Source organism: Garra rufa, chromosome 10 (genome assembly GCF_049309525.1).
Source record: "Garra rufa chromosome 10, GarRuf1.0, whole genome shotgun sequence".
Classification (NCBI taxonomy): domain Eukaryota; kingdom Metazoa; phylum Chordata; class Actinopteri; order Cypriniformes; family Cyprinidae; genus Garra; species Garra rufa.
Genome location: NC_133370.1, coordinates 35901520 through 35922006, shown reverse-complemented (window position 1 = coordinate 35922006; position 20487 = coordinate 35901520). Strand labels below are relative to the sequence as shown.

The following is a 20487-nucleotide window of genomic DNA, read 5'->3' as shown; positions in this document are numbered from 1 at the left end:
TGCTACCCTGTGAATTTACCAATAAGACATTTCTCAGTAGCTAGTAAAGTCACTGTTCTTGAAACAGTTAAACTTACAATTCTGCTATTAGTAGAGACTCTTATGCTGAACAGAGTCGCACAGATTCAATCTCTCTCTAATAACTGAATTGGACTCTATTAATAACTGCATTATCAATTGCCCAAGCTTCTGTTACTAGCTCTAAAAGTACATTTTGGAATTAGCATTGAAGGTTTAAGATGAAAAAGAAATTAGTCCTACATGCAAGAGAGTTTCAAAGACCAAAATCTAACAAATGTTTTTGAAACACATCATCTAAAAACAATGTCTAGATGTGTGGTTACCATAGTATAAGCAGAATAATTAACTTCGAGCCATTGAATTATTAGAAAAATATTGCACACAGAGAAGTAACAGCTGTGCATTATTTTTCTAATAATTCAATTAAATTATTTCTTACTTCTGAAATAGAAATGTTAAAAGACTCATAGCACAAATCTAAATGGCTGATTTTTTTTTAGCAAACTAAGCAAAGTTCCAAACCAAGACAACTTTCAAAACAATGTACAATTCTTTATTTACTGGTGAAACAACACAGGCAGCTAGATTTTTTGAGGTACAGTACAAACTACATGACTGATGTCCTACTCTGTATTTTCTGTTAGAGACATCATTAATATTAGTAATGTGTGGGCTTATATTGGATAGCTGCTAATTACTTTCATTAATTTTTGAAAAAATACCAAATGAATCAAAACAGCATCCTCCAATAGCTAATTAATCTCCAATAGTAGCAAACATTTTAGGGCTACAAGTCAAGTACCCCCACACTCTTTAATCAAATCTGCATTCTTATAATAACATTTTTGTCAATACAACAACGTCTCACTGTAACTAAACATAAATGTATTTTTTTTTAATTGCACTTCAGGAATAGGATTTTAATCCTTTATAGATAGAAAAGGGTTGGCTTTCTCTGTTATAATCTTATGTTGTTTCCTCTAAATACACAACATGGCAAGTTAATTGCCCAAGTTTTAAAACAGCATTATATGGATATTACACAAACACAAAGAGGTGACGGAAGTGTGCAGATGCAAAACACAAGAAAAGCAGTATCAGAATCTATTAGTCATTACATCAGATTTTTGTTCAGAATAACATACCACTTATCGTAACCTTGGAATTATAAGGTTCTATCTGCATTCTGAGCAGTTTTGTGATATTGAGCTTCAAAATGTTTGCATTCTATATACTGAGCAGATAGAATCTTTGTGTTTTCTAAATAAGATGACGATATACTATATTTTCGTCTTCTATGTAAATCATTGCCCACTTGCCCTGACTTTTCAGAGTGATATGAAACCCACTTTGCTTTAAACCTCTGCAGGTGCAAGTGGTTGGGATTTTCCTCTCAGTAAGGCAGGTTTTGTAGAGCTGTTGCAGATCATTTTCTCCAGACGATCATCTGCAGTCTGATGTACAAAGGGCACACAGACACAGCTTCAGTTTCTGGACAGTGTCATGAATCAGGTTCCCATCAGGTATAACCATTATAGCAGAGGAAAAGTGAAAAATAGACCATCGTTTTCAGAAGAACTTGTCATCAATACGGAAGTGTGGTCGTGTGACGTCATCAGGGTTAATAAACACAGAGATAGACTTCCCTGGATTCTCGGTCACTAACTGCTGTAGTTTCTTGGCCAGCCGGTCATCTGGCTGCTGGTGATCAGCTGAGGAGGGATCCGCAATCGGAGAGAGCAGTCCTGAGGAACCCCCACGACGCTGCATTTCCTGCGTCAGTCTGTTGGCCGCCTTGGCCTGCTCAATAATGGTGCGCAGGTGCTCGGCTGGATCTGAGCGTACCAGCGCTAGCTTACGAGCGTGAAACATGGCGGTCTCATCACACAGGTGCTCCAACATGTTACACTGTGGGATGAAGTAGTTAGGGCAGGTCTTGTTGACAAGGCAGTGCTGCAGGTCATCTATGAGACCAAGCAGGAAATGTGCAGCATAGTCTTCCTGTGACAAATAGCTTGCCGGTAGTCGGTCACAGGCCCACAACATAATGCTACGTAAATAATAGGGACTGACAGATGTAGGTTGGGCTAATAGCTTATTAACAATTGCCTTACATGCCTGGTAAGCTTGCATGAGGCCTGGTGAGATACACTTTTTTAACTGAACCTCGCTGCGGGCGAAGGAGAGACGCCACTCGTTCTCTTGGCAACCAGTGGCTGTGCAGGCAGGCAGCAAATAGAAGCCGCTGATCACCTCCTCCTCTGTGATTTTGCCATCCCAAAAGTGGTTCTCCATCAACCAGCTCTGAGCAACTGCTGGCCAGCCTTTAAAAGACACCACAGGTACAATGTCATAAAGCATGCGGCTGCTGCCCACACCTAAAACCATAGACAACAGCGTGTTGTGGCGCTCAACCCGCTCCACCCTCGGGGTGCCTCTTTGTGGCTTGCGCTGTAACTCTGCCAGTACTAGTCCAACAGCTTCTTGGAACCAGTCGGCTACCAGTGTGGGTGAGAAGAAGTAGTTAGTGGTGCCGTTCAGATGATCAGTAAGCGTGCAGCAGTCCCGCCAACGGTTAATGGTACCCTCATCAAAAAGTCGCAAGCTGAGCCAAGAGTGACCAAGTGCTGAGTGGCGCATGTCCAGCGTGACAGGCTGGTTCCGGTCATGCAACTTTAGCGCTGGAACCAAAAGGGTGAAGGCCATGTCATAGTCGGAGCCACGATTGTAAATGGCAAGCTCACTGAGATCCATGTCCACCACTCCTTCTCTCACACCACCAGACAACAACAGGTACTCATTTGCGACAGGCAACTTTTGGTCCAGCTTTTGCACCATGCCTGAAATAGAGTAAACACAAAGTGAAATCAAGTCACCTTTATTTATATAGCACTTTGTACAATACAGATTGTGTCAAAGCATCTTAACAGTGTTAAAGAGGAAAATAGTGTGTCAATAGTGGAAACAAAATTCAATTCTGCTGAAGAGCAGCTCTAAAAATAGGGTAATAGTTAACAGTCAATTTTTCAGTTAAAATCAGTTCATCGATTCAGTGATGTTATCGTCTAGCTCAGTTCAGTTTATAGTGTCTGTGGAATCAAGTTGACGATATTGCCAAACGTTAAGTGTCCACAACTAAGCAAGCCAAAGGCAACAGTGGCAAGGAACCCAAACTCCATCGGTGAAAGACTGGAGAAAAAAGTCGGGGGACCAGTGGCCAAACAAACCAACATGATGTGGTTTAATTCTGGGCTGCAATACAAGTCAGAATGTGCAAAGGACTCATCTGGTTCTCATTGTCAGAGAATATATGAATGTAACAAAGATTCTTACAGCTGATAATTGTATAATAATTGTTTCTTTCATGAACACAATACCTCAAACACACATACCTCAATATTTTTTTCTATTGATATTACTTTGTTTCTCATTGTCTCTATGGATAAAAGCATTGGCTAAATTAATACATGTAAACGTATTACAATATATTTTTTGTACAAAATACATTTGAATTTTTTAGGTCAATGAAACCTATATTAAAAAAAGTGTAATATTAAAGAAAATGTGGTAACACTTAACAATAAGGTTCATTAGTTAAACATTAGTTAATGTACTAACATGAACTAACCATGAGCAATACATTTGTTACTGTATTTACTAATCTTCATTAACGTTAGTTATCGAAAATACAGTTGTTCATTGTTTGTTCATGTTAGTTCACACTGCATTAACTAATGTTAACAAGATTTTAATAATGTATTAGTAAATGTTGAAATTAACATTAACAAAGAATAATAAATGCTATATAAGTGTAGTGCATTGTTAGTTCATGTTAACTAATGTGGTTAACTAATGTTAACTAAAGAACCTTATTGTAAAGTGTTACCGAAAATGTGTTGTGGTTCAGTTCTATTTGTCTTCGTTCTGGCATTGTTAAGGAAGCAGACGGACGAGAGAGTTAAGTGAACACAATCGAGGTTTTATTTATAAACAGCAGAGCAATGAAGATGATGACGTGCAGAGCCGGGTAAGTAGAACTGTTTCAGATGCAACATAATTATTGAATGGAAAGCTGGTTTGACTGAAGATGATTTCTTTTTGCAGGAACGACGAGAGGAGGATTTCGAATCGTGACACACACACGCCAGTGGTGTTTGAGATGCAGACTTAAGGCACACACACACACACACACACGCTGAAGACTGGGAGCGGCTGATCTATGGACAGACTGGAACAAAGCAGATAAACAGGTAAGTAGTCACAGGTAAGTATCAAGGTAGGTTTTTGTGAACTTTGGTAGAGATTCACAATGAGTCCGCTTCGAACAAACGAGCCCGGACACTGAGAGCTGTGCGTGGTGTGCTTATAAGTGCTGGAGGTGATTGCGTGCAGGTGCGTGTCATCAGTACTCAGGTGAGGGTGTTCGCTGTGTGAGGGAGGTGGAAGAACCTGGCCAATCCGTGACATTACCCCCCTCCCCAGGGCCCGCTCCTGAGGGCCGAGATCTCCGACGTCGTGGTGGTCTACCTCGTCCCCGAGGTGCTGGAAACTCTGGGTGAGTATTGTGGAAATCCTCCAGCAGTGCAGGATCTAGTACGTCATCTCTAGGTACCCATGATCTCTCTTCTGGTCCGTATCCTTCCCAGTCCACTAGGTACTCCAAGACACCACGACGACGTCGGGACTGCAGGATCTCCCGAACAGAGTATATGGAACCTTCCTCCAGGACCAAGGGGGGAGGGGGTTCCTCTTCGTGGCCAGGTTCTGTGGAGGGAAGAACAGGAGGGTGAAAAGGTTTCAATAGTGATACGTGAAATGTGGGGTGAATCCTGTATTGAGGTGGAAGCTGGAGTTTGTAGGTGACGGGGTTGACCTGTTCCAAGATGGTAAAGGGGCCAACAAATCTGGGACTTAGTTTCTTCGAGGGCAGGCGCAGACGAATATCTCTGGTAGAGAGCCAGACCTTCTGACCAGGAGCATAAGTGGGACCTGGAATCCTCCTGCGATCGGCGACGACCTTGGTTCTGCGCACTGCCCTTTGGAGATGGTGATGAGCCTCGTCCCAGACTCTCTCGCTCTCCCGGAACCAGTGATCCACTGCGGGCACCTGTGATGGTTCACCATTCCAGGGGAAGAGTGGCGGTTGGTAACCAAGCACACACTGGAATGGTGTGAGTCCTGTAGTGGGTTGCCGCAGTGAATTCTGGGCGTATTCTGCCCAGCCCAGAAACTGGTTCCAGGAGTCCTGATGACCATGACAGAAAGTCTGAAGGAACCGTCCCACCTCTTGGATTTTCCTCTCGGTCTGTCCGTTTGTCTGAGGGTGGTATCCTGATGAGAGGCTGACGGTCACACCTAGGAGCTTAAAAAAGGCCTTCCAGACTCTAGAGATGAACTGGGGTCCTCTATCCGATACGATGTCTTCAGGGATACCATAGTATCTGAACACGTGATTGAATAGTTTCTCAGCGGTCTCCAGGGCAGTAGGGAGACCCTTCAGAGGCAGAAGTCGACAGAACTTAGAAAAACAATCCACAATGACTAGGATGCAGGTATTACCATCTGAAGGAGGGAGGTCAGTCATGAAATCCACTCCTAGGTGTGACCAGGGAAGGTTCGGGACGGGCAAGGGATGGAGCTTTCCTGCAGGTAGATGTCGTGGACTCTTCGAGATGGCATATTCCTTGCAGCCTTGGACATAATGCCTCACATCCCTTGCCATGTCAGGCCACCAGAAGCGCTCTGAAAGCAGCGAGAGGGTGTTGTTGGCCCCTGGATGTCCAGTGCCCAGGGATGTGTGCGTGGAGTGGATAAGATCTACCCGCTGGTCCTGAGGAATGAATTGACGACCTGGTGGACAGCCCGGCGGAGATCTGGGTTCTGGAGTGGCGACGGCTGGAGGATTGGACCAGTTTATGGGACAGACAATGATGTTTTCCGGGAGTATAGATGTGGACGTTTCTGGAGACTCTTGGTTATCATGGATTCTTGAGAGAGCATCTGCTCGGACATTTTTGGAACCTGGACGGTAAGTTATCTTGAAGTGGAACCGGGAAAAGAATAAGGCCCAACGTGCTTGTCGGGGACAGAGCCTCTTGGCGTCTCGAAGATACTGCAAATTTTTATGATCTGTGATGACTTGGAAAGGGTGTAGAGCTCCCTCCAGCCAATGTCGCCACTCCTCCAGAGGGAGCTTGATAGCCAGTAACTCGCGGTTGCCGATGTCGTAGTTCCTCTCCGCTGGGCTGAGCTTCCGGGAGAAGCAGGCGCATGGATGGAGTAACGGAGGAGTACCATGGTATTGGGACAAGACAGCTCCGACTCCGGTAGTGGATGCGTCCACCTCCACCACGAAAGGGAGATCTGGGTCAGGGTGAGTCAGGAGTGGAGCTTGCGTGAAGGAAGTCTTGAGGGCATGGAAGGCTGCGGCAGAGTCTGGATTTCATTGGAGGGTCCGAGGTTTTCCTTTTAGCAGATTGGTGAGAGGAGCAGTAATAAGGCTGTAGTTTCTGATGAAGCGACGATAGAAGTTTGCAAAACCGAGGAATCTTTGGAGTTCTTTGACGGTGTTGGGTTCTGGCCAGGAGACGACTGCAGATACCTTCCTCTCGTCCATGCGAACTCCTTGTTGGTCAATGACATATCCCAGAAATTGTACAGACTGAAGATGAAATGAGCATTTCTCGGCCTTGAGATACAATTGGTGTTCCCAGAGTTTCTGTAGGACCTCCGCAACGTGTTGGCGGTGTTCGGCCTCACTCCGGGAGTAGATCAAGATGTTGTCTATGTAGACTATTACGAAGTGGTGTAAAAACTCCCGGAGTAACTCATGGATGAAATTTTGAAATAGGGAGGGGGCGTTGACCAATCCATAGGGCATGACGAGATACTCATAGTGGCCGGTTGGTGTCACGAATGCGGTCTTCCACTCGTCCCCCTCACGTATTCTCACGAGGTTGTAAGCGCTGCGGAGGTCCAACTTAGTGAATACCTTGGCTGTTCGGAGTTGTTCAAGGGCCACAGGGACGAGAGGAAGTGGGCACCGGAACTTGATGGTTCCTTGATTCAGACTCCTGTAATCGATGCATGGCCGCAGCCCTCCATCCTTCTTGGCCACGAAGAAGAAACTGGATGCTGCGGCTGACGTAGATGGCCGGATGTACCCCTGACTCAGAGCTTCTTGTATGTACTCCTCCATGGCCTTAGTCTCCGGAAGCGATAATGGGTAGATCTTACCTCTGGGCATTGGAGCATCCGGAACTAGGTCAATGGCGCAGTCCCATGGCCGATGAGGAGGTAGCTGGGAAGCTCTCTTGGGGCAAAATACATCCTGGAAGGAAGAGTAGCAGTCAGGGATCTGAATAGATTGTTTCTCGACGGGACTTTCAACTGACGTGACGTAGAGAGGTAAGGATCTCAGGACAGGACGTGGAAGTTCTGGAAAGCAGCTAGTGGAGCATCCGGGTCCCCACTTCACAATTTCGCCATTGCCCCAAGAGAGGATGGGATTATGCTTAACCAGCCACGGGCACCCTAGTATGATGTCCATGGTGGTGCCCTCCAGAACCAGAAACTGAATGGATTCCTTATGTAGAACTCCAATCTGTAGAATGACGTTCTCACACTTGCGATGGATCCATGTTCGAGCTGTGAGTTTGCTGGTTATGGGTTGGATTTGGTAGACTGCAGATGATGCTTCGGTACGGAGTTGAAGCTGGCGACAGAGGTTGCCCGAGATGAAGTTTCCTGCTGACCCGGAGTCGATGAGAGCCGTGACTGTAATAGAAGACGACAGGGTGGACAACTGAACATTGGTAGTCAGTGGGTGAATATTTTCAATTTCAGAACACAGACCACTCACCAAGGATCGAACTGGACGAAGGGGGCAGTTCAAACGGACATGTCCGCTGGCGCCGCAGTACATACATAGACCCCGGGTCAGCCTTCTCTGTCGCTCAGCGGAGGTGAGTTTGCCAGCTTCCAATATCATGGGTTCTGGTTCTGGAGGACTGGAAGACTCAGACGAATGGAGGAGTGCAGTAGCAGCGGTTTCGGTGTTGGTCTGATAGGAATTGATGCGATCGGAACATCGAAGTGACTGTTGAATGAATTTTTCCAAGCCCATTGAATCATCCAAAGCTGCTAATTGCAGACGAAGTTTGGGTTCCAAACCGAGCCGGTATGTCGTTAACAGAGATCGCTCATTCCATCCGCTGGCAGCAGCTAAAGTACGGAAACGTAATGCATATTCTTGAGTGGTCATACCTCCTTGTTTTAAGTGGTAAAGCTGTTCCCCAGCGGAGATTGCCTCATCTGAGCGTCCAAAAACTTCTTTGAAGTGAGAGATGAAATTTTGGATGGTACTGGTTGCTGTCCCGGCCTGGCGCCAGATGGTGTCAGCCCATTTCAGAGCGGGTCCGATGAGTAATGACGTGATGAAAGCGATCTTGGATTGATCTGTCGGATACAAAGCAGGTTGCATGGTGAAAATCAATGAACATTGTAATAGAAATCCGCTGCACTACTCCGCCCCGCCTGAGTAGGGCGCTGGTCGGGCCATGGGACTGGATGGAACGGGTGCCGAAGAAGTGCTGGGTGCCGGTGGAGCTGTGGGAGGAAGGAATGGATGTTGAAGATCCCAATAAAACCTTCCAAAAAGAATCCACCAGTTCTTGAAACGGATCCATATTGCTCATGCCAATGTTGTCTTGGTCCGGGCTCTTGTTAAGGAAGCAGACGGACGAGAGAGGTAAGTGAACACAATCGAGGTTTTATTTATAAACAGCAGAGCAATGAAGATGATGACGTGCAGAGCCGGGTAAGTAGAACTGTTTCAGATGCAATGTAATTATTGAATGGAAAGCTGGTTTGACTGAAGATGATTTCTTTTTGCAGGAACGACGAGAGGAGGTTTTCGAATCGTGACACACACACGCCGGTGGTGTTTGAGATGCAGACTTACGGCACACACACACGCTGAAGACTGGGAGCGGCTGATCTATGGACAGACTGGAACAAAGCAGATAAACAGGTAAGTAGTCACAGGTAAGTATCAAGGTAGGTTTTTGTGAACTTTGGCAGAGATTCACAATGAGTCCGCTTCGAACAAACGAGCCCGGACACTGAGAGCTGTGCGTGGTGTGCTTATAAGTGCTGGAGGTGATTGCGTGCAGGTGCGTGTCATCAGTACTCAGGTGAGGGTGATCGCTGTGTGAGGGAGGTGGAAGAACCTGGCCAATCCGTGACAGGCATAGAGTAGATACAAATAATTGATGCTGCATTGTTGGACTAGTTTTGTTTTTGACTGTTGACTTTTGTTGTCCTGTTTAGTAACCAGAGTAAAACATCACAGTGAAGTTTATTTTAATTACCTTTGTTCAATGCAGGTATCATGAACAAACTTTCAGGGTTCTCATCTGACAGTTCTGTCTGACTTGTCCTTGTTTAATGTGTCTTTGTTTGTGTTGTGTTATTGAGCACATGGCTCTGTCTTCGTTGTTGTTGTCCATGTGCTCTTCTTGCCATGTCTCCTTGTTTCCAATTACTACGCCTCCTTCTTTAGTCCTTGTTAAGTCCTCGTTTGTCTGAGTGTGCTCACCTATTCCTGATGTTATCTGCTCCCTTTATATTGTGCTCCCTTTCCCTTTTGTCTTGTCAGTTTGTCTGACTATACATTCTGCTACTGTGTTTTTACTTGGGCGCTAATAGTATATTTGTAGTTCTCCCTGCTAATGGTAGTTGTGTTCAGTCTACAGTCCCTGTGTATCTTTACTGTAGTTTAGTTTTCTACTTTAGTTGTATATTTTTTAGTTATTGCTTTGCATTGGTTACTGCCATCTGTCTCGTCATGCCAAGTCTTGTCTCAAGCTGTTGTCTTTTATATGTTCTAGGCATGTCCTGTAGGCTGAACTTCCCTGGACAAACACTGATTCTGCCAAGCTGCAAGACCTGTGGGATGCCTGAGAGTGTTAAAGGGTTACTTTAAAAGTCCTCTTTTGTGCAGAACTACTTCCTTCTGCCACAAATTCAAATCTAAATTTGACAGCTGAGCCCAAGCCAATTATTTATTCCAAAACGTCACTTTAGAACTAGTAACAAAGGAACGTTGAGTTGCTTCATTGAACGCTTTTTGTATTAAAAGCTCACTGTATTATGTAGAGTATTATGAGAGAGAGATGGACTGATTGAGTGTGATTACCTGCATCTGATAAAGCATTCATTCTTCAGATCGGTTTCTTATTCATGATAAACATTAGTTTGAATATCTGCTGAGGAAAGCAGTGTCTTTGTCATAACGTTAATATCCTTTCATCTGTTAAGGGTGATTTTGCTGATCAGTGCATATGTTTGCTGCGTCAAGCTGTAAAACTAAATGGCGGAACAATGTAACTAAAATCAATTCGTTTCTTAATACTAAACACTATTTAATACTATTATTTATACAAAATATTATGTATTGAATAATAATATTTAATAAACAGCCATCAAAAAAATTGGTAGGCAATTCAGTACAAAGGAAGCGCTCACATATACAGCATTAAATTTACATAAACATGAGATTTTGCCTTACATAAACATGAGATTTTGCCTTACATAAACATGAGATTTTGCAAAACTATTATTTGTTCCAGAGCAAATCGTTTTGGCAAAATCTCATCATGTTTATGTAAATTCAATGCTGTATGTCAGAGCAGTGCCTGTGTATTTTTGACTAAATTGCCTAGCAACTTTTTATGATGGCTGTTGTTGTTGTTTATTAAATATTATTATTTAATAAATAATATTTATATAAATAACATTGGTATTTAATACTGTATTTTATATAAATAATAGAAGTATTTAATGCTGTTTAGTATTAAGAAAATGGTGCATGTTCGTGATGGTGATTTTAGTTGCATTGTTCCACCATTAGATGGCAACAAGGGACTGTTTTAATGAGTCAGCGTAAAGACTCAGTACATTGAAAAAAGTAATGCTGTCAGAAACGGAAGATATTTTTAGTTTCAACATAGGTTTAATGCAGCTAATAAATGCACTGAGAAGCACTGTCATCAGAAATCACCCTTAAAAAATAAAAGGATATTAACGTTACGACAAAGATGAAGCTTTCCTCAGCGGACATTCAAAGTAATGTTTTTTTTTTTAGCGAAGAATGAATGCTGTATCCAGATGCAGATAATCACACCCTCCCAGTCAATCTCTTTCTCATAATACCCTACTACACATAACACACGGCTTTTTCTACAGTAATACAATTTAATTTAATGAAGCAACTCAGTGTTTCTTAGTTACAAGTTCTAAAGTGACATTTCGGAATAAATAACAGAGGCTTGGGCTCAGCTGTTAAACTGTTAACTTTAGATTTGAATATGTGGTGGAAGGAAGTAATTCTGCACAAAATAGGGCTTTTAAAGACACTTTGTTGTTATTTTGTTTTTGTATTTACACTCTTGCCGTCAAACTGTTGTATAAATGCAATATCACACTCATAGATGTGAAACATGGCTGTAAATCAGCACATGCGATTACCTACGGCCGAATCACAGCAATGCAGATATACAGCCATATCTCATATCTCATGTCTATGAGATAATGTAGTTTCATATATATATATATATGTCCACAAGGCAGGATTCGATCTCGGGACACCCAAGGTGCAACTGCACCATATGTCGACGCACTGCCCACAGGCTACCGGCACTGCCAAATTTGTCTTTCTGAAATAGTCTAACGCATATACACACATATAAACAGCAACATCACACACTAACGTTAAAAAAGTTAAATCATAATCAATGTAATTAAGTACCCCTGAGATTTTATATAGATATATATATATATATATATATATATATATATATATATATATATATATATTTTTTTTTTTTTTACATTTTTATGACTTAATTACCTTGATATATAATGTAATATAATGTTTAATGCACTTAATGTTTTTAATTACAATGAAAGGAATATATTTTCTAACTCTTTGTATTTTTACATCATTGTGGTTCAAGATTATCCTGTTTAAATCAATGTGATAAACGAGTTAGGTCAAAAATAATCTAAAAGTAATCAAAAATAATTGATTATATAACCTAAAATGTGTAATGTAATGGATTACTTTTGTAATGTAATGGATCTGATTTTTGTCATGTAATTTGAAATCAGTAACAGAATAAAATTTGTCATTAATCTACCCAGCTCTGTATATATATATATATATATATATATATATATATATATATATATATATATATATATACACATATTAAATGTTTTTTCTACTGTGAATTATCAGTTTGTTGTTTGCATATTTTACATATTGTTTATTGTTTGCATATTTTGGTCAAACCAAAATTGCATTGTAATTCGTGAATCGAAATAAGACTAACCAACCATTTTTACATAATGCTGCCCCACCAAGTGTTCGAAATGCCCCTCCCCCCACCACTGTGCTACTGTACACTTCCTGTCACGTGACCAAAGCTCTTCCACTTAACTGCAGACAGCAGAGCACTCTCCTTTGGCGTCTATTTCTAGTGGATCAATAAGAGGACCTGAAAGTCAACACCAGGACTAGAAAAAGCTGCAGATTAATAATGAGGCAATGTGACTTTCTTTACAGTTGTTTACATTCTATTGTGTCTATATACTCTCTTTTAGCGCACAGAGGTAGACACATAAACAGTTACTGAGTATAGATGCAGCCAGCAGTTTAATGTTCTCATGCATGTGTAATTTTTCTTCAGCATCCAGGCCCACACCAAGCTGAGTTCTTATCTGTCAACTTTGAGGAATGGAATGCACTCAAATATTTATAGCTCTTCCCTGAATGGGTCAGTTTGACTTGGTGGCCTTGAAATCACTCACTGTGGTAAAATTATTTACCTTCTTTTGCCATTTAATGTATATTTTTAATCTCTGTTCAACACTTCCCATGCCAGCTTCCCTTTCAAAAAAAGTAGGACTGCATGCTCTGAAGCATTAGTTAAGCATTAGTAAATAGTCAATTCATCATTTATAAAGCATTGTCCCTACATTAATAGACAGTAGTAAGCTGTTTATAAATACAGCTGTAAATGCTTTATTCTTGATTAATAAGCATGCATATAATGTGTGTGATAATTGTATTTCCGTACTTTATTAATGATCAATTTATAATTTATAAATTATTACATTATTAACAAACCAGTTTAGTTGTTGTCAGTGGTTCATAAGATAATTTAGAAAGTGTAAGTAAATGATTAATAAGCTATTTAAATGTACATTTATACATCTGTTATTTAGACATATAGTAATAGTTACTAAGTTAGTATTGTGTGTTAATAAATGCTTTATTAACATATTCTTACTGTAATTCATTATTCAGATAGTTATAAAGCATCTAGTAGTTGTCAGTAAACTATTTTAGTGAGCTCATCTAAAGTGAGGACTACTTATGCCTTGTCAAAGCTTTTACAAAATAAATTTAAAGGCTCAGTTATCTTAAAGGGATAGTTCAGCCAAAAATGAAAATTTGATGTTTATCTGCTTACCCTCAGGGCATTCAAGATGTAGGTGTATTTGTTTCTTCAGTAGAACACAAACCGTTGCAGTCTGTTAGTCATATAATGGCAGTGAATAGGCACCAAACCTTTAAAAAAAGTGCGTACACAATGTAGCGTGCCGGATGCTGAGCTTGCGCTCAGGACAGTTGGACATTGCTGTGTATCAAAGGTAAAAAAAAATAATTATAAATGCTGTTCAGTTTCTCGCAAAAAATGATTGTTTCGTGTCTTAGGACATCAATGCATCATCACGAACCACAGGGTTTAATTTGGATTTGTCTGTGCATGTTTTTCTTTTTTTTTTTTTACTTTCAAAGGTTTGGTGCCCATTCACTGCCATTATATGACTAACAGACTGCAACAGTTTGAGTTAAAAATCTTCATTTGTGTTCTACTGAAGAAACAAAGTCACCTACATCTTGGATGCCCTGGGGGTAAGCAGATAAACATTACATTTTCATTTTTGGCTGAACTATCCCTTTAACTAAGGCTGCAATCTGATATAAAATACATTTTTGATAATTTGTTGAATATATTTGATTGTTTTTTTAGTTAATTGTAAGACCTCTGTTTGAAATGTAGTATGTATTTGAAAGTTGTCACACTAAGATTGTATGTGGCATTTTGGCACCACCATTAAAATCATTTCTTTGTCAATGGGCAAACATAAAATCAACAAGGGATCAAATAATTTTTTTCCCTTCACTGCATGTATATTTAAATTTAAACTAATACTCCCAGTGTATATATATAATTCTCACTCAGAGTGTTAAAAAAATAACACTGAAGCAGTGAAAAGTTAATGAGATAATGAACTTATTAGTTGAGTGATGATTGAGCATTAATGAAGAACACCTGCTGTTAACAAACTGAAACACTGAAAGAAAGAGAAATAAGAACAGAGCAAGAACTTTTTTAAGTGAATCAGGGGGAGGGATGGCGGGCCAGGCCCGTGCAGCGGAGTCACATGAGCGGACCTCGCCGCCAGAGGAACGCGAGCTGGCCTCGCTGCCAGAGGAACATCAGCGGACGCCGCCGCCTGAGGAACGTGAGCTAGCCTCGCCGCCAGAGGAGCGTCAGCGGACGCCGCCGCCAGAGGAACGTGAGCTGGCCTCGCCGCCAGTGGAACGTCAGCGGACGCCGCCGCCTGAGGAACGCGAGCTGGCCTCGCCGCCAGAGGAACGTGAGCTGGCCTCGCCGCCAGAGGAACGTCAGCGGACGCCGCCGCCTGAGGAACGCGAGCTGGCCTCGCTACCAGAGGAACGTGAGCTGGCCTCGCCGCCAGAGGAACGTCAGCGGACGCCGCCGCCTGAGGAACGCAAGCTGGCCTCGCCGCCAGAGGAACGCGAGCTGGCCTCGCCGCCAGAGGAACGTCAGCGGGCGCCGCCGCCAGAGGAACGTCAGCGGACGCCGCCGCATCAGGAAGAGAGAGAGCGGACGCCGTCACCTCGGGCATAGAGTGAGCGGACGCCATCACCTCGGGCATAGAGTGAGCGGTAACTGAAGCGTCAGGAACGGAGCCAGCGGTCACTGCCGCGTCAGGAACGGAGACAGCGGTCGCCGCCGCATCAGGAATAGAGATAGCGGTCGCAGCCGCATCAGGAACGGAGACAGCGGTCGCCACCGCATCAGGAACGGAGATAGCGGTCGCCGCCGCATCAGGAACAGAGATAGCAGTCGCAGCCACATCAGGAACGGAGATAGCGGTCGCCGCCGCGTCAGGAACGGAGATAGCGGTCGCCACCGCGTCAGGAACGGAGATAGCGGTCGCCGCCGCATCGGGAACAGAGATAGCGGTCGTCGCCGCTTCGGGAACAGAGATAGCGGTCGCTGCCGCTTCGGGAACAGAGATAGTCGCTGCCGCTTCGGGGATCGAGGCAGCGGACGCCGCCGTCTTCCCGCGGAAGAGCGTCTCCGCCCTCGCCGCAAAGTAGGGGAGCATCTGCGCAGCCTTGGCCCTATAGGCGTCCATCTGCGCCCTGTCTCGGGAACAGAGTGGGTGGTCGCCGCCCCCAAGCAGGGGGACGCCGCCTCCTTGAAAAAAATCTACCCCGCTGGACCGATCTGTGCTGTCTGCATTCTGTCACGTTCGTGCGGTGCTGAGAGATGAGGTCTGGGTCCAAGTGCAGGTGAGTGAAGTTTTAATTAAATAAACACAAATAAACAGAACAAAAGGCCAACACGGCGCAACACAACTTGAAACAATACAAAATAAACAGAACAGGGAACACGATAAAGAGCCAGGGTTCAGGAACATAGAGACAGACTTACGAAGACAATGCAGACAGGATGATGAGTGGGAAATGAGAGTTCTTATAGTCTGAGTGATTGAGAACAGGTGTGGGATGATGAGTGCTAATGACAAAGACAGGTGTGAACGATCAGGGAAGTGCAGTGTAAGGGAAGGGAAACAGCGCTCTCAGGTGGCTGAGGGAAACCCCACAGCCCAGATCATGACATTCATAGCATACAGTTATTATCAGATATATCAGATGTTGACTTGATTTAGTGTTTTGGATCATGGTCTTGCTACATTATCCATTTAAATTTCAGCTCTCACATAAATGGTCAGACATTCTCCTAAAGAATTGGCTGGCATATAAGATAATATATGCGCAACCACTATATAACCACACTGCTACCATCATGTTTCACTTTTACTATGAAATGCTGACACTGCACTCATTTTACAGAAATATAGTTGTTTTAATAGTTTCCAAACTGTGAGGGCAATTACATTTGATTGATTGATTTATTTGTATTTATTTATTTATTTTTGTAATCATGCTTTATATTTCTGATTTTCAAATGATTTGAAACTTTTCAAATAATACTAATTTCACTAATTAGGATTAGTACTTTTCAAGTTAAATATTCTTTTCTACACACCCTACATACTGTTTCCACACCCCTCCACCCCTGTCATTCTTTAAATCTATCTTTCACAGAGATTACAACTCCCAAAGACATTCAGTCTCACTTTTGTTCCATCTGTCTCATTTGCATACAGACACTGCAGGCTAGTCAACCTCCTGCTATCTGAACTGAGTTTTTGGTGAATGGCAGTGATTGAGAGTGTGAGAACAAAAAGAAATAGAGAGCTGTACATTACTTCTGCCTCAATGGATATGAGGTTCCCACAATTGTCTGAATGCTGCGTTACACCCACTTCCGCCTAGTTTGGAAATAAAAACCCAGTGCTGCTGAAAATATTCCTAAAACTAAATCTGTCTTAGACCACCCAGTGTCAGACAAATATTTTTTAGACAAATAGTTAAATTAGAAAGTGCCTAATGACAACTAAACACATATACAATGAACCAAAAGAGCAGTTTAATATTAAGTAAGGAAGGTCTAGAAACTAAAATTATTGATATTATGGCCAGCTGTACTAGCCAGCTGAATTTTTCTAAAAAATTATTGATAAATGTTCACCATGTTTAAATACTAACTAGTCTCAAGTCATTGACTTTTTTTGTATTAATTAATGTATTTATTTAAATTAGCCCTAGTATGCCTGCAGAGCTGTTAACAGTTTATGTACCTAGGTCTGCTCTGCACTGATTATTTTTCAAAGGTAAGCAATAGTCCTTTATAATCTTCACTTTTTCATTTAAACATTTTGAGGGTTTCAACATGTGGACATAATCATTCCGATCCTGTCAAATAGTAGATTAGGGGCATGCATTCATTCCACTACCGCAGAATTATTATTCCACACAAGGTCAAACATCCAATAAACCAGCTTAAGAACAGACTAAAATGGATTCAGTGTTTGGATAATGTAAAATGCTGAGATGTTGGCTAAAGCACAAAGCACTACACACCAGTGATTGTAACTACTCACCTAAAGTATGCAATAATTTTTTCATTACCTAGATTAGTATATAAATATATTCTATATTCTATATCTAAAACATCTGATACAGAATTATGGGTAAATATAATATTAGTGCAGATATCTGACTATTTCTGACTGGCTGTAATTCTAAACAGATTCTACAATTTTTTACATAATAAAACTAAATGATAATGGATGAATGATGGGAGAATACACTAATGAATAATAATATGAATTATTTAAAAAATATCTTAAGAGGTTTATATAGAAGATGCTATTACCGAGCATGGAGAAGATGAAATCCTTGGCGGTGTGTATTTCCAGTGCCCTCTGGTCATCATACTCTCGTTGGTCTTGTTTACCAAATTCGTGGATAAGTCGGTTGAGCTCCTCGATCTTCACCCCGGACCTGAAATCAAGCTCATGACAGCACCACAGCTTGTGGTTATTGTTTAAGCCGCCCGGTGTTGCGGTTGGACTGTTTCCCAGACTGCTAACGGATCCGGTCCGGCTGCTTTGAGCTGGGACCGCCATCTTCACACCAGACGAACCGCCAGGGATGCGACGTTTCTGTTGGTTTCCCCTCCTTTTTTAATACATCAGGTGGTCTGGTCTTTGAATGGAGCCGTGATGTCATGCAATCTAGTCCATGCTTACTAATGTTACAGAGCAGCCTACTGCAAAATAAACATAATCAATAGGTTGTAAATAACCTTGTATATTTGTTTAGTAAATCACGCATTTACGAAACAGTGTTCCATAGTAAAAAATACTATAGAGGGGGCACTGTTTCTATAACAGCGGTGATAATAATGATAATATTATATAAGCTATATAATAATAATGAACAGAACAACAAAAGTTCTTGTTTACTGTGAAAAAAAAAATTGTAATAATGACTGAATGATAAGATTTTCCACTAGCCTACTTACAGTCTAAGAGAGGAAGATCACAATAATTGAAATAACTTTAATAATAACAAAATAATATATATTTACATTATTTGCATTAATTTCGTCCAAAAAAGCCTACAGTAAAGACAAGATACAATGTTAACACGTTACAATAAGGTCTCATTACTTAACGTTAGTTAATGCATTAACTAAAATTAACATTAACAAACAAAACATCTGTTACAGTAGACTATTTATACATTTTTGTTAACGTTAAGAGAAATACAGCTGTTTATTGTTAGTTTATGTTGGCTCAGGTTCATTAAATTATGTTTACAGATTAAACTGTTGATTTTATTTATTACGAAAGGTTGAAATTACCATTAATAAGGTAAATAAATGTTTTTTTTTTCATTGTTTGTTTTAACTAATGTTAACTTGTAGTGTTTCCCAATAAATTTTTCAAATACCTGTTCATAAAAGATCCTTAATATGCATTTTTATGTAACTGAACCAAAAAGGAAACAATAGGAATAAAAACTTTTTTTTACCTTGGTAAATCAGTTTTTGTGAAACGAGCCCATCACGTTCTCATGTGGGTGTTATAGTGTTAATTCCTGGGATATACAACAATTATCGTCATTATTATTATTATTATTATTATTATTATTATTATTATTATTATTTAATCAAAATATTATATATCTAATTTGCTAATTAGATAGGTTTGATCATTTGTAGAGCCAACAAATAGTGAATATTCTACTAAATAAGTAAAGGTTAGAAACGGCGCTAGGAATACAAAAATAACTCATCATCACATTACTCTTTGGCGCTGTATTAAAGTAAGGTAAGGATTACATCCGGTCTGTCTAAATAGGGATTAGACTGGCAATGGGGATTTAGTCAGTGTCCAGGGATCTGACTGCGCAAATATAACGCAGCTGTAGTGTCCTTGAATGTATGTGGCCTGTTGCAACATTAATTTAGGATTAGAACGTGCTGGTTGTATCGTTCGGTTATACTTGCAATATTTATTATTTTGTCAAACGCATCCGGTTTGTGTAACTGGATCTTTCTTTATTAAGCTTATGTAAGTCAAGAGTTTAAAGTGAGCCGCACTCGCGTTGTTGTACCACAAGGCTCTTGATGTTGAGAAAACAGAATCTGTAACGCGTCCTTGCAGAGTGTACTGCAAACTAGTAATCGGGACATGGCATGGAGGGGTTGCTTTATTAAATGGACCAAAACAATAAACTCCATAAATGCATCATCCCTGTTTCTAAAAAAAAAAAAAAAAAAAGCACCAGGCAGTTGTCACGCATTGCCAAGAATGACATTGATTTTAAACTTTGAGTACTTATTCTTCTTCTTCTTCTTCTTTTTTTTTTTTTTAATTAAACATGCATTACAGTTGTTTCTTATGTTTGTTCTCTTTTGTGTATTAGTATTTGTGTTTTTATCTGCTGTTACGACACTGTTCTCACACTAGAGGGCATCAGCCTAAAGATCAAATTTCTGCAATGAATCCAATGGGAAAATTACATTATGGTAGGAGTTGGGAAGAGTATAAAAACAAATATATTTTCCTTGGTAGATTAGCCATCCATCATCAGCAAAGATGGCTTCTGTAAAGCTCAGGGACAATCTGAAACAAAAGGAGGAGACTGATGCAGGTAAGGCTGGAAGAGATATGTGTGCTGTGCCACCCAAGCAAAGGCACCTAAAAACGATCAACTTTTCAGACCTCTGGTGTTCACAGTGGGGGTAGGACTTTCTTCTGACTGCCAGGCCCTCAAGTTGATAGAAAACCTTGAAATGTCAGTGAATAAAAAAAGTGGCATTCATGACATTGTGTAGAGTAAACCATACTTTTTGACATGGATAAAAAAAACAAAAACTAATATTTATCATATTTTTGGTAAAAAAAAAAAAAAGTTTCAGGACCTTGTAACAGAAATGAAATAAAAAAAAATCTCATCCAGGATTATTGATATTAATTTAACCTTGTCAAAATGTTAATTTGTCGCTGCATAAAATTCAGTCCAGGTTGTTTTAACATAATTTCAGTTAATAGGGTGCTCCTTCGCAGGGGTATCAGTGTAAATGCCACAGAATAATTTTGTAATCCCAGGAAAAAATTGCCAGTCATGTTAATCACACTGGGCTTGCATTTTGTGTA

General features: G+C 41.1%; 1 protein-coding gene across 1 annotated transcript; it reads right to left on the bottom strand.

Annotated features, from left to right (window-relative positions):
- Nucleotides 1-574: 574 nt before the first annotated feature.
- Nucleotides 575-17963, bottom strand: mb21d2 (Mab-21 domain containing 2). Its single transcript, XM_073849668.1, has 2 exons — nucleotides 17694-17963; nucleotides 575-2861 (listed from the first exon to the last, which is right to left on the bottom strand). Exons 1-2 carry the CDS (start codon nucleotides 17944-17946, stop codon nucleotides 1591-1593), a joined length of 1524 nt encoding a protein of 507 aa, XP_073705769.1. The 5' UTR covers nucleotides 17947-17963; the 3' UTR covers nucleotides 575-1590.
- Between the last annotated feature and the right edge of the window lie 2524 nt (nucleotides 17964-20487).

Bases quoted from the DNA above. Each gene is read 5' to 3' on its own strand.
- mb21d2 (XM_073849668.1), bottom strand. From the start codon at position 17,946: ATGGCGGTCCCAGCTCAAAGCAGCCGGACCGGATCCGTTAGCAGTCTG. The intron at 2,862-17,693 runs GTAATAGCATCT...ACTCTATTTCAG, and splicing joins TTTCATCTTCTCCATGCTCG to GCATGGTGCAAAAGCTGGAC.